General features: G+C 41.1%; 1 protein-coding gene across 3 annotated transcripts; it reads left to right on the top strand.

The window, feature by feature from the left end:
* The first annotated feature begins 3,651 nt into the window (after window positions 1-3,651).
* Window positions 3,652-13,167, top strand: LOC311052740 (SERPINE1 mRNA-binding protein 1-like). 3 transcript variants are annotated; one of them, XM_084067920.1, is made up of 9 exons: window positions 3,653-4,020; window positions 5,747-5,930; window positions 6,325-6,474; window positions 7,204-7,275; window positions 7,819-7,893; window positions 8,339-8,519; window positions 9,808-9,855; window positions 10,492-10,746; window positions 11,617-13,167. In XM_084067920.1, the coding sequence occupies exons 1-9, from the start codon at window positions 3,765-3,767 to the stop codon at window positions 11,674-11,676; spliced, it is 1,281 nt and encodes a 426-aa protein (XP_083924046.1). In that variant the 5' UTR covers window positions 3,653-3,764; the 3' UTR covers window positions 11,677-13,167. The 3 variants fall into 3 exon arrangements, with proteins under 3 accessions (XP_083924048.1, XP_083924046.1, XP_083924047.1); XM_084067921.1 differs by having other exon boundaries at window positions 7,207-7,275; XM_084067922.1 differs by lacking the exon at window positions 7,204-7,275 and having other exon boundaries at window positions 3,652-4,020.
* Window positions 13,168-13,775: the final 608 nt, after the last annotated feature.

Consider the following 13,775-nt stretch of genomic DNA (forward strand, 5'->3'; position numbering starts at 1 on the left):
TTGTATAAAATGTGATCTCCATGTGTTATCTGGTGTCCTGGTGGTTGTGAGTTTTGCTATTATGGCAAAAGGAGGAAGAGAGAGAGTGAGAGAAAGAGCGAGAGAACCGGAATACAATAAACCAGGGAATTTCCTATTGGCTATAATATGCTTGGTATAAAGCAGTGGTTTTCAACCCTAATCATGTTAAGGTCCATTATTTATTCTGAATTTGAGCCACAGACCGCCATTTGATGAGATTTAGCCGCTCAGACCCAAGACTTAGAATTTGTTGTCATTGGATAAGATTTTGTCCACAATTCATGCTGTATTGATGTTGGTACCATAGGAGAGATAACAGGCCAACAAAATAACAATTGTTTACATTCTCTAATTGTGTAGACTGCTTGTAAATTAAGTAATGCAGATGTTTTAACAATAATTTTAACTCTTGAGAGTGTAGAATGAAACCAAATGGACCCATGATTACACTCTCAAGAGTTAAAGATCTATGGGTCCATTTGGTTAACAACTCTCCATCATTTTTGCTGAGGACCACTTGGAACCCCCTCAAGGACCACTGGTGGTCCCCGGACCACTGGTATAAAGCGTCAACTATTTCCAGAAACAAATACACATTTGCAGTAAATTTCTCATTTAGCCAACAAAGATAGGCTACTGTCTAAGCAATAAGCCTCTATGGTGTCCTATAATCAAATCAAATCAATCAATCAATCAATCCAGACTAGTGCACCATGACTGGTGCTTAAAAGTTGTTATGCTGCTCCTGCTGCTGCTGTCCCCAATGTTACAGTGGTTTATAGTTTCATGATCCTCACAGCAAAACCCGGGATGATCAGACAGTAAACTATCGGTGTCAGATAAAAAGTTGATATAGGTCGTCTCTCCGACCTGCCAGTCACCGGCCATCTGCGATGTCCCGTTGTGCGCACCTGTGCCATGGTTAATTCTCCCCTGTGGGTGCTGGGCGCACACCCCCCAGTAGTTCTCGTGTGCAGCTGTTAACATCTCATCGTCGGTGATCGCCGATGCTTCCTCCTCGGCTGTGCTCTGTTGCGGGCTGCAGAAAGCCCACACCATTCCACAGAAATACAAGAAGAATGACCCCATAACCAGGATCATGACAGCGTACGATTCTATCATCACTTTGGTGATTAGAGATGTCATCCTTGTTGTCTCTGTGGCCGATGATCCATCCAGCCCCCCAGAGTTCTTCTGTTAGTGACTGTCGACTGTCAAACAATCCACTGTAGCAGGGGTTCCCAAACAGTGGGTCGCGGACCAATTTTTATGGGATGCAAGTAAATAGGCTACTCCTATATTTTATGTTTCCTAGATTTTGTTTTTAATTAAAAAAGGGGGCGACATCCATTAGTAGTGTAGTGTTTTATTACAGATTGTCCTGCAGAGCAGCAGCAGCTGTCCCAACAGACTGGTGAAGATCTGTCCTGTCCGGGTGTGATAGTCATAAAGAAAGAGAGAACAACGAGGCGCGTCTTTGTGTTCTGCGCGCATGCATTGGAAATCCATCTTTATTGATTGATTGCACGCTTTTTCTCAAATGGTCATTGTTGACTAGGGTACAGATGAGGACTCGCTTTGAATATTTACTTACGCATGGTGGAATATAACATTAATAATAGTGTGGAAAACGTATTTTACTTAAATACAAATATCAATAGGCTACTGCTATGTAGAAATACTCTGTTACAAGTAAAAGTCCGGAATTCAAAATGTAGCCTACTTGAGTAAAAAGTGCAAAAGTATTGGTATCAAAATGTACTTAAAGTAGAAATTATGCAGAATGTCCCATTTCACAAGTTTTCAAATGTATAAACACTAAGGGTGAAAATAGCAGATCTACAGCACATGGCATTGTGAGCTTGCAGATTGGCTGTTTTTAAATGGCCTAAATGTAGGCTGAAGTGGTGCATGTGTGTTTTGTAATAATAATCAAAACCTACAAAGTAACTAGTAAGTTAACTAAAGTGTTCTAATAATTGTAGTGGAGTAAAAAAGTACAAGATTTGAGATGTAGTGAAGTAGAAGTAAAAGTACCTAAAAATTGTACTTAAGTAGGCCTACAGTACTTCAATAAATGTACTTAGTAGTTACTTTCCACCACTGCAAATTGACATTGAGGGTTCAGATGAGGACTCGATCGTTTTGAATATTTACACATTGTGTCAGTGTGTGCCTCACCTACATTTCTATATAAAGCAGTTATTTATTTTCACACCTAAACTACTGGAACTGCGCTCTTGATATATGTCAATAGCTCTCATGCACTGTTTGTTATAGCATAAAAAATATGACGCTACTACGAGTCATCATTTTTATCTACGAGTCGTAGCCTAAAAAATAAAAATAAAATCTAGATACCTTGTATTTTATTCAGTGGTCTATTCAGATCTTATTCGTGTTATATAAATTATACAATATTGATTATTTACACTAAAAGTCTCTAGGCTGACATGAGCCCTTAAATATTTATAGATTAAAATGTTCAATGGGTTTTGACTTTAGGTCTGTATGAGGCAAGACATTTGAAGTGGCTCCCAGCCGATATATAAATATGCTCCCACCACAAGGCCACCATGCTGCCACAGCAGTGTCCCATCAAAAGCCAATCAGCCTGGCAGGCAGATTGTCTTTCCTTATAAGGGCAGTGACAGTCACATATAGCCTGATATGTGAGCTCCAAAAATATAATCGATGATAAATGAGAAACTTGAGCTGAGTTTTGTTCCTCTTTCTGAGCCCTTTATATCATTTTCACAAGTTTTATGTTCGTGCATGTTTCATGGCCTAAATACACTGGTAGGTTGCACGTTACATGAGATTACTTTAAATGTCCGTTCGAGCCTCTGCCATCTAATAACGGACTTCTTGCAACCTCACAAATTCACACCTGTTGCTTCTGATTTCTACCAAAATAGGGCATAAAAACTAAAAAGTAACACGTTTTCTTTTGCTTAAGCTGTAAAATAATTTCCTTAAATAAAAGTGTAAAGGTTTTGTCGGTTTCCTGGATGACACAAAAGCAAAACGCAAGGAAACATGAGCCTAGTAATTTGGGTATCATGCTGCCCAAGCAGCCCAACTAGAGTCATAAAAAAAAGAAAACCGCTGATGAATGGCCTTATGGGTAACGTAGTTTTTATTGGCCCGTCCTCTCGCGTTTCCACGTGATGCTCCGCTAACCTCCACTCATGGAAGAAGTACTCACATGCATGTGTTACTTTACTTAAGTACAAGTACCAATACTGCAATGTAGAAATACTCTATTACAAGTAAAAGTCTGGTATTCAAAATGTACTTGAGTAAAAGTATAAAAGTATTGGCATCAACATTTACTTAAAGTACCAAAAGTAGAAGTACTCATTGTGCAGAAGGTCCCATTTCACAAGTTTTAAAATGTATAAAAATAAATTGAAAACAGCAGATCTACAAGCACACAAGGCATCACTTTGCAACGTGTTGTGAACTTGTACTCCAATAAAGTAAAAAAAAAAAACTCAAAATTGTACCTAAGTACAGCACTTGAGCAAATGTACTCCGTTACTTACACCACAGCTAGCCTCTTTGTCATAAAGAACTACACGCCCCACCCCGCGCCCAACAGCCCAAAGTCCCCGGATGTCACATCGCGCCGCCGGAAGAGAAGAAGCTCTTTCCCCCAGCCATCTTGTGGCTTCATTTAGCGAAGTGTTCGCACCAAGCCTCGTAGAATCGGAGGTAAATCCTGCTGAAGGGGCGCCATCATGCCCGGACAAATGCAAGAAGGTTTTGGCTGTGCCATAACGAACCGGTTCGACCATTTATTGGACGACGAATCGGACCCATTCGAGCTGTTAAAGCAGGCAGCGCTGAAGAAGAAGGAGGCTCCTGTTCCCGGTGCCGCCAAGACCGCAGCCCAGGCTGCCAAGCAACAGAAAAAGGACTCCCTGAAAGACAGAAAGAGCCCGCTCGCCGACAAGAAGGAGGAGACGCAGGCCCCAGTGCCCCTCAAAAAAGATGGTGAAAAAAATATACTCCTTCTGAATATACAATTCTAATTAATTATCAGCGGGCCTCAACATTAGCCTGTATTTTAAGCTAATGCTAGCCTGGCTAAGCTGCTTTCCTTGTTAGCTAGGAACGACCCAGAAGCCCCGTGACATGAGGTCTACACGTTTCCTTTTGTCTGTCAGTTTACTAGAACCGTGTCAGTTTTGTTGGAACAATCGTGCCCTTTCCAGACGGCAGTAGGTGGGGTGCTTTAGTGTAATCTTGCACGGACAGATAAATAGGCTTGTTGTCTAACTTGTTTTGGCCTGTGCTGTCCCCCCCTCGGGCCTACTTCTACAGGCAGGGCTCCAAAAGCCTGCTTCGGGTACATCATGTCAATTAAGACATTTATCCGATGGATTATGTCGTAAAGTGGGTTGAATTAATCCAAAACGTCTTGAATATCTCCGGGTGGCCGGTAACCACTGAAGCCTACATAACGTGGGATGGAAAAAAGACAAAGTATTATAATGTGCGAATCCGAGAGTGACGCACTATACAGTATTTTAATAAAAAAAAAAAAAAAGACATTGATTAGCACATCTCACCAAGCCGGTAGTTTTGACAACTGCTGCCAGATAACTATGGCCACCATGTCAGTTCTCATGGTGATAAACCTCGTGGCTGGGGAGTGGGCCGTGATAAACGGAACACACACAACTGACACTTGAACACATGCCCTCGGCATGGAATGATGTCATGATTCTCTTCGGATGCCATTTCCTCTCTTAAGCATGGTGCCATTACGGTCTTTAACCGAATTTATACATTTCACTCCAGTGCTTATGTTAAAACATTACCTCCATGTGTCTTTTATCATTCCAATGTGAAGCTAAATTAACACATTATGTAGGCCTACTTTTAGCCAGGCTAGGCAATGACAGTAAATAACCTTGAGATGCAATTGTAACTTTAGCAATAGGAAGTTGCTTGGCTATTATCTACAATTTAGTCTGTTAGGTTGTATCTGGTTGCCAGAGAGAAGATGAGACAGGTGCAGCCAGCAGGCTGTACTGAAGGGTAGGGTTTCTATTTTGGTAACTGTTGATTCAGGCAGTGGGAGGGACTTGTTGTGTGACACACTGGTATGGTTTTTAGGTGTTTATGGACCCATTTGATACTCTTCAACCAACATGTTTCATTTATATAATCAGGCAGAAGAAATGGTCAAGTGTCAACCTTTTCTGGATGCCAGTACTACCTTATTCCCCCCCCCCCTCCCCTCCTTCAAATCTCCATTCCTTTTTAAACAATTTGCAATTTAGGCATTTAGCTGACACTCTTGATCCAGAGTGATTAACAATAAGCAAGGTAAACACGAGGTAATACATCAAATAGTAATCTAGGATCATGGGTAAACCAAGAACCTATCAGTCTAAACGGTATAATATCCAAAAAATAATCTGTATATTGAAACTATTCAAACTACAGGATTCCAGGTCAACAAATGAACCTGGCATCATTCTGCCTACTTAACATGCAATATAAATTACTTTAATTTAAAGTGATCTTTTTGGCAGTTTTTGGATAGGAGGGTGTAGGGAGACATGAATCTGAGGGCAGAGAGGGGGAGTGATATGACACTCAGGACTCCAGCCAGAATCAAACGACATACATTGCAATTATGGTCAGTGCGCTACCCAGTTATCTACTGGCAGACCCCTAATCGTCCTGTCCTCTTGATTGTCCCTCCCAGGTCCTGGTATGAGGAGGATGGGTCGCAGGCCGGAAGGTGAGGGCGGCAGACCCCAGGGCTTCCAGGGAGAAGGTCGCCCCCCAACAGACAGGAGGCCAGTGGACAGGCGGCCCCCGCGTCGCTTTGAGAGGCCTGCCAGCGAAGGTGGCGAGAAACCAGAGGGAGGCGAATTCTCTGTGGAAAAGTGAGTTGAACTGCAAATCGATGCTACATTTTTAGCAATCTGGGAACCCATTTGGTAAAGAAAAGGGGAACCTTTTGTTTTTGCCTTTATAGGCACCACCTCCTTTTTTTGTATAGAAACAGGAACTCAGTTTGGCTCCTCCCCTTTCTTATTCTACTTCCTCGGGTGCTTCTGTACTTACTCCTACTAACAACACTGCATGCTTAAAGCAGTGGTGCTGACAGATTCTGCTGTTCTGTCTTGAGAGATTACATTTGTACTAACTGCTGCCCATGGGTGGATGAGATTGAGATTTAATTCTTGCTTAATCAAACATTGATGGGTTGGTTTATGTAATTTATGAAGAAACTATTGTAACAAGGATTTGATGAGCATTCTCCATCTTTCTCTGTAGGCCTATTGGTGAAAGGTCGATGAGAGGTCGTGGAGGTCCCAGAGGCGACCGTGGCGGCCGTGGCGGCAGAGGACGTGGCATGGGCCGTAGTGATGGTTTCGACTCCCGGGGAAAACGTGAATTTGACCGACACAGTGGCAGTGACAAATCGTAAGTACTCTGCCGTCTAGTCATGTGACAATTTCTGTGGTCAAAAATTGCCTTCTCCCACAAGTCTTTATTTGATAGGAACAGTGGAGAGAGACAGGGAATGAAGAGAGTAGGGTAATGACATGCAGCAAATGGTTCGTTCAGCTGGGACTCAAACTGGGGACACATGGAGGCCCTATTTTGCGCGTCTGAAGTACCAGGTCTTATGACTTATGAGTACCAGGTCTTATGATATCGGTTTGACCACTATTTTGAGTGGCCAAAAATCATCGGCCACGCTGTTTGGCCACTCAAAATAGCCAAACGGCATTGGCCACGCCTCCAGGTCTTAAGATAAGTCATAAGACCTGGTACTTCAGGCGTGCAAAATAGGGCCCATGTGGTATGCGCCCCAACCGCTCGTCTTATCGGGTCACCCAACATGTAAAATCTATTACCTGATCACCTCGGGGTATCTGGGTGGCACAGGGGTACAAGTCCTGCTCACCACAGTGGAGATGGGTTCAATTCCTCCATGGTGCCTCTGGATTTACCAGGCACTCCGACAAACTCAATAGGCCGTTTTTGTTGGAGATAATGAAATAAATGTAATCACCTGAAGGTGGTCATTTTAATTTGATAAAAAAAGTGGGTGGGCTAAAACAAAAACGACTCCCTCATGTTTAATACCAAAATATCTTTGTGTGTACACAACACATAAGCTCCTGGCTAAGGCAAATGTTGTTTCAGCAGCCAGAAAGGTGAGGAGAAGCGTGGTGGAAGTGGATCTCACAACTGGGGCACTGTCAAGGATGATATGAAGTAAGTGATACCCAGCATTTTGACACATGTCCAATACATACAAACTTGGGCTTAAGTTTCATATCAACAGTGATATGTTTTGAGATGATGCTTGGCCCAGATTTGTAGTATTTGCCACACGTCTGGTACAGTTCAGTTGACCACTTTCACCCTGGGGGGGACACCATTATTTTGGCCGTGTCATTATAGGTTACATTTCCGAAAAATCCAAGTGTGATATGTCAGGCATTCAATGTGCTCGTTACTGGTATTATTTTATTTTGTTAGCAATGTACCATGGACAGTTTTGAAAAAACTGAAGGTTGATGTAAACAGACAGTGAAGATCTGTAGTAAAATCACTCGTACAACAGGCTGGTCTACCTAAGAACCCAGAGTGGCGCCGCATCGAGTATAAAACATTTGGTCCCCGCCGAACTTAGTTTTGATTCTGGAAGCCCCACCCAAGCCCAAACATGTGTGGCATTATTTGGATTATGCTGCAGGGCATGCAACTGGGAACATGTACATATTGTTCCAATCCAATGTTTTTTTTTCTTCTCAGCGAGCTTGACCAATCAAACGTCACAGATGAGAACCCTGAGGGAGAGGAGCATCCGCCCGCTGACTCTGAGAACAAGTGAGTTGTGGTTGTTTCTGAGAACAAACCCTCAGATATTGACTATATAAAAATAAGTTTATGTTTTTATAAACTATATGGCTTTCAGAAAATTCCTTGTCTTGGGCAGGGCATATGATACATTTTTACGGATAGATGAATGTGTGAACTCCACTCAACAATTATTGACACTTGTCGCTGTGACAAGCTCCAAAAGGTGCTTCAAAAATGTTGAGCTTTTAAAAAAAAATCAGTGCTCTAATGATGCAGCCAAGCCCTGTTCTGTAAAAGGAACACAATCTTACTCTTACTGTTAACTCTTACTGTGCTATTTTAACCCTGCCACCCATTTACTCGGTGTGGTTGGGCAACACTTCAATGGCGTCTTGGCAGCAATGTAGCTGGCCACGCTTTATCTTTTTGTCGCTGCTAGTTTGAATGCAGCATAACACATGGTGTATTGCAGGGAGAATGAGGTAGAGGAAGGCCCCAAGGAGGAAGTTGCCAAGGAGATGACTCTGGATGAATGGAAGGCCGTACAGGACAAGGAGCGCGCTGCCGCCAAGGTGGAGTTCAACATTCGCAAGGCCAACGAGGGAGCAGATTGGAAGAAAGGATATGTGCTGCACAAGTCCAAGACAGAAGATGTGAGTGAATAGCTATTGCCTTGCTCCTTTAAAATTTAAATGCTTTAATGTAGTTAATTTGTATTTGACAAAAACATTTTGAACAGATATTAATTTACACACCCACCCCAGATAGACAGAAACAAACACCAGGGCTTGAATTTACTACAGTTTTTGTCACATGTGCCCAAAATATAAGCAAAATATAAGTAGGCGCATTTGTGCAAATAGTTGGTGTTGCGACCAAAACGCCTTCTCTTGTGAGCTGACAGAAGCTCTGGTAGCGTGGAGAATAGCTCACTCATTGACACGACAACAAGAGACGTTGCTGAGCGCTGCTGTGCTGTCATCCCAGCGCCTTGTGCAATTTCACCATATGTCAGAAAGCACATTTTTTTCCAAGTATTTTCATGTTGAGGAACAAGATGAACAGATAGCGGCGAGAAACATCTCTCTGAATGAGGCGGGGCTGCTGTGTATGTGTGTGCTACTTGAGGCAGAGACAAGTCATAGAACGGCACAGCTGGTATACCACATCAAATGAGTTTTGAAAACGGTTTTAGATATACAAAATCAATATGTAACCTACTGAGAAATACTCAACACTAAAACCCCTTTTGATGTGCACTTTAGAAGTGAGTATACACAATATGGCCAATGTAATGATGAACACCCACATTCATATGCTATATTTACATTGCAATTATTTTATAACTTAGTCATTTGAATTATATTAACCAAAAGGGCTATGGAAGTGAAAAAAAACAACACAGTTGAAGATATGATTAGAATCAGTGTAGAGCTTTCTCCTCTGGAGATGTTTGTCTCAGTGAAGAGCTGGTGGATTAGGGACAGACGGCAAGGAGACTACATTTTTAATCTTGGCTCCAGGATAATGCAAAAAACCTCAGCGGTGGCCTTCCGTTACTGTTGTCGTCTTTATCAATTAGAAAATAAATCTTATTACATATTGGTGTTGCTTTCATTTTGGTGGGTACGGCAAATCTTTTACTGGTGCTCCTAACTTATTTTTTTATTGGGAGCACCAGCTCTACCAAGTGTGTGTGTGTGTGTGTGTGACACACTCTTCTCTCGCGCTCCTCTAACTCTGCATGGTCTGGTTTTCCAACCAATCAGTGAAGCTTTTGGAGGGGTGTATCCCTTTGTGAATGAAGTGCACACAGTTAATTCTTGGTTTCATCATGTCAGTATAATCTGAGGGAGGAGCTGTGTAGAGTGTGGGGGCATGGCGGGAAGGGAGAGGAAAGGGATTATGTGAGGTAATTGTTGGTTTTGTTCACTCTTACAGGAGAAGAAAGCCGGTACTCTGATTGATGAAGCAGAAGAGCCTGCTAAGGTAAACGTTGAGCCTGGGCGCACTGCATCAACTGTAATCCACACACATGGAATTGGCACAACCTAAAAGTTACCGTAACTCTTTAAGACCGGGAAAGCATCATTTGTGTCATTTTAAGATTTATTTGGCTATTCAAAAATGGCAGATATACAAGCTCATAGCGCGGCACCGAGTGCCGTGCTATGAGCTTGTAGATCTGCTATTTTTTTTAAATGTTGAAAATGTGTGCAAATCTTTAAATATATATATATATATATATATATATATATATATATATATATATATATATATATATATATATATATATATATATATATATATATATATATATATATATATATATTTTAAAGCGAACATTTGTAAAATATTTTGTTCCAGGGACCCCCAGAAGCAAAGATTTGAGTTAAGAATGTTCGCTTTAAAAATATATATTCAAAGATTTTCACGATTTAAAAAAAAAATAGCAGATCTGCAAGCTCAATGAACTTGTAGATCTGCTATTTTTGAATGGCCAAATAAATCTGAAATGACATGGTTGCGTGCCCGGTTTTAATGGATTAAACCAGTTTATGGTGGTTTAAATCAAAATACATTGGTCTTTTTATTTATTTATATATTTTTTTGCCTCCATCTCAGGCAGAGGATGAACACCACCGGAAGCCAGCCAATGACATCACGGCTCAGCTGGAGATCAACTTTGGAGACTTGGGCCGTCCAGGTCGTGGTGGCCGCGGGGGACCCCGTGGTGGCCGGGGAGGCCGTGGCCGAGGCGGCGAGTCCCGTGGTGACCGTGGCGACCGCGGTGACCGTGGTGACCGCGAGCCTCGCGGCGATCGTGATCGTGATGGAGCCTCTGCTAGGACGCCCCGCGGTGGTGGAAGGAGCGAGCGGGTAACTTATGACTTCTTGTCGACACAGCCATGATTAGTCAAACAAGCCAGTGGTTCTCAAACCTTTTTCTAGCTCTGGACCACTAGAATATTTTGGAGGACCACCCCATGCCACTTCCCCGCAACAATGTATATGTAGTAATAATAATTTATTTGTATTGCACCTTTCATGACATACTATGCAGCTCAAAGTGCTTTACACAAAAAGAGCTAAAAATGATATGAAATACATTAATAAAGCCAAAATAAAACCTTGTTATAAACGTATTATTACATAAGAAGGGCATAACAGTATTTTTATTTTATTGCATTTAAAAATATATATATTTAACCTTAATGATCGTGAAGCTGGATTTGTACTTGCGTGACGCATTGTGATTTTGTAGATCTGCCATTTTCATTAAGTGACGCCGCATGCAACAAAGTATATTTAGCCCGTAATAGTCAATATTTTATTTCAAGCTAGGGTTAGTTAGGGTTTATTATTTAAACATTGTTTTGATACATTTATCAAAGGTACAATATGTATTTTTAAACATTTTCCCATTGACCACCTGTAAAATACCATGGATCACTAGTTGAGGAACAGTGAAACAAGCAGTACTCGTAATTGTGTCATGCCTTGTCATTATCTGGGTTGGAAAAGGACATAGTGTTTGCTTCACCAAACTGAAATCATCATGCTCTTGATTATATTTGAAAAGTAAAATAAGTATAAGAATGTAATCCTTCTTACATAAGAGTTAATTGGGCAAACTTAATTTTCTCGGCTGCTTCATGGATAGGCTGGAAACAAATTTTATTTTGTACTTTCAAGTGGTCAGATTGTCTGAACTTCTGCGTTGCTTGTTTTCCTCTTTCCTCTCTCCAGCCAAGTGGAGTGTCCGTGCCCAACGTGGACGACCCCGAGGCCTTCCCAGCCCTGGCTTAAGGGCCCGGCTGGAGTCTCTCAGATCCACAGGAGCCCCCTAGGCACCTCCACTACGAGGCTTGCATGTTCCTGGATCCTTCAGCAGAATTTCATTGATGGCGAAGACTGTCATTACGTATGACACTCAACTTTGAGGACTGAATTTTACCCATTAAAAAAAAAACACAAAAGAAGATGGAAAAAAAAAACAGAAATGAACACAAAAAAAAACAAAGAAAAAAAGAAAAGGACTTCTTGCTACTCTGGAGCAACTTATTGGTAGAGGTTTTGTACTTGGAAACAAAGTAGCAGGGATGTTTTCATACAGTATTTTTTTCAGAGGTTATGCATTGTTCATGGATACTTTTTTGTATTGCTGCTTGAAAATATGCATTTCCAAATATAAGTATCCAGTATCTTGGGTGTCCCATGGCTTGCTCTGAGTATTGATTGCTTTAATTCACGCACTGTGGGGCTCTGAACCCAAGCTCATAAGCTCTACTACACTGGGTATTTTTTTTAAAGAAAAAAGTTACTGCTTCACTCTTTGAGATTTCAAGACTTTTCTTTAATAGGTTTTTTGTTTTATGTTTTTTCTTTTTTTTAGAGGAAGGTCTTTGTCTGTGACCCCAGGCCTGATGATGTTAACTATTTTCATAATCTCTTGGATTGTATTTCAGATGGTGCACTCAGATGGCGATCCCTTTACCTACCTTTGGGCACATCGACAAAATGGAGCCAAATTTATATTGGGGGTTCTTTGGTAGTGAAATGTTTCCAAAGCATTAGATAATGGTGATTACTACAATTAACAATTTAGCAGATGCTCTTATCCAGACCGGCTTAAAAGTGCGAGATCAGAATGAGCATAGAAAGCATAAACTCTTGTCAACAAAGCCAACAATCACATAAGTAAGAGTGCAGACGCCACAACGTAGAGCCTCAAAGAAACTAGGATACCAGGTAAACAATGAGCCCAGCATCTGTTGAAACATTTTATGTAAATAACATTCTTAACATTTGTGGTCAAAATCCGCTAATTTCATGTGTTCGTGACAAATCCAGTGGGTTAATTTACAGGTGAAAGGTTTTCCTTGTGTTCTCATTTACTTTGTATTCGGGGTGCTATTCATGGTCTAAAATGTCTCGCCCTCTTTCATCAGCTATGCGTGTCAAATTATGACACAGCATTTCATTTAATCAAAGATGACGAGGGAAGGATGTGTATTTAGACTGAGTTGCAGCAGGAGTTCCTTGCGCTTTCTCGAACTACCGTTTACACACTCCACATACGCATACTGAGATAAATGTGAACTCAGCCCAGCTCCTATTTGGTTTTCTGCCGTCTCTGTGCTAATCATTTCCTCCAAGGTTGACTTGCTCTTTAGCCTCCACAGTGGCACCACTGCATAATTGCTCTGAAAGAAATACAGTTGATACAGCAGATGTGTGAATTCTAACCCTGCTATTAGAGACCTGACCTCTGTCGGTAAATAAAGATGGTCGATTCATTTTTGCTTTGGCCTTTATTTATTCTACTTGTACATTGGCGGTGCGAAAGTGCCTTCATAACACAACATTTCACAAGAAATTATTTAAGTGTGCAATGTAGGCAGCAATGAAATATGAAAAAAGCTCACATCCAGTGGTAGAAGTACACAGATTTGTTACTCAAGTAAAAGTAGTAATGCCATAATATAAAAGTACTGTTACAAGCAGAGGTGGAAGTACTCACTTTTTATTTGAGAAGTATCAGTACAGTGTAGAAACAGTTACAAGTAGGCCTACAATACCACAGTATAGAAATACTGTTATAAGTAAAAGTCCTGTATTCAAAATTCACTTGAGTAAAAGTATTGGCATCAAAATATCAGTACAACGGTAAAAGTACTCGACTAGATGTAGATCTCTTATTTGGCATACTAAATAGTACATTGGTATGTCATTTCGGGCCATCCGAAATCACATTCTAACGTACTATATTTAGTATGCCAAATAACTCAACCTTTTTTGGGCCAGTGCCAATATCCAGGTCCCTTACCATAACCGCACGCCCCCACACCCAATTAAAATGTACGTTTTATTTTTATTGTGTTGCTTATATAATTTCGAAAACATTT

This window comes from Gymnoscopelus microlampas, assembly GCF_963454915.1.
Source record: "Gymnoscopelus microlampas genome assembly, chromosome: 9".
Taxonomy (NCBI): Eukaryota; Metazoa; Chordata; class Actinopteri; order Myctophiformes; family Myctophidae; genus Gymnoscopelus; species Gymnoscopelus microlampas.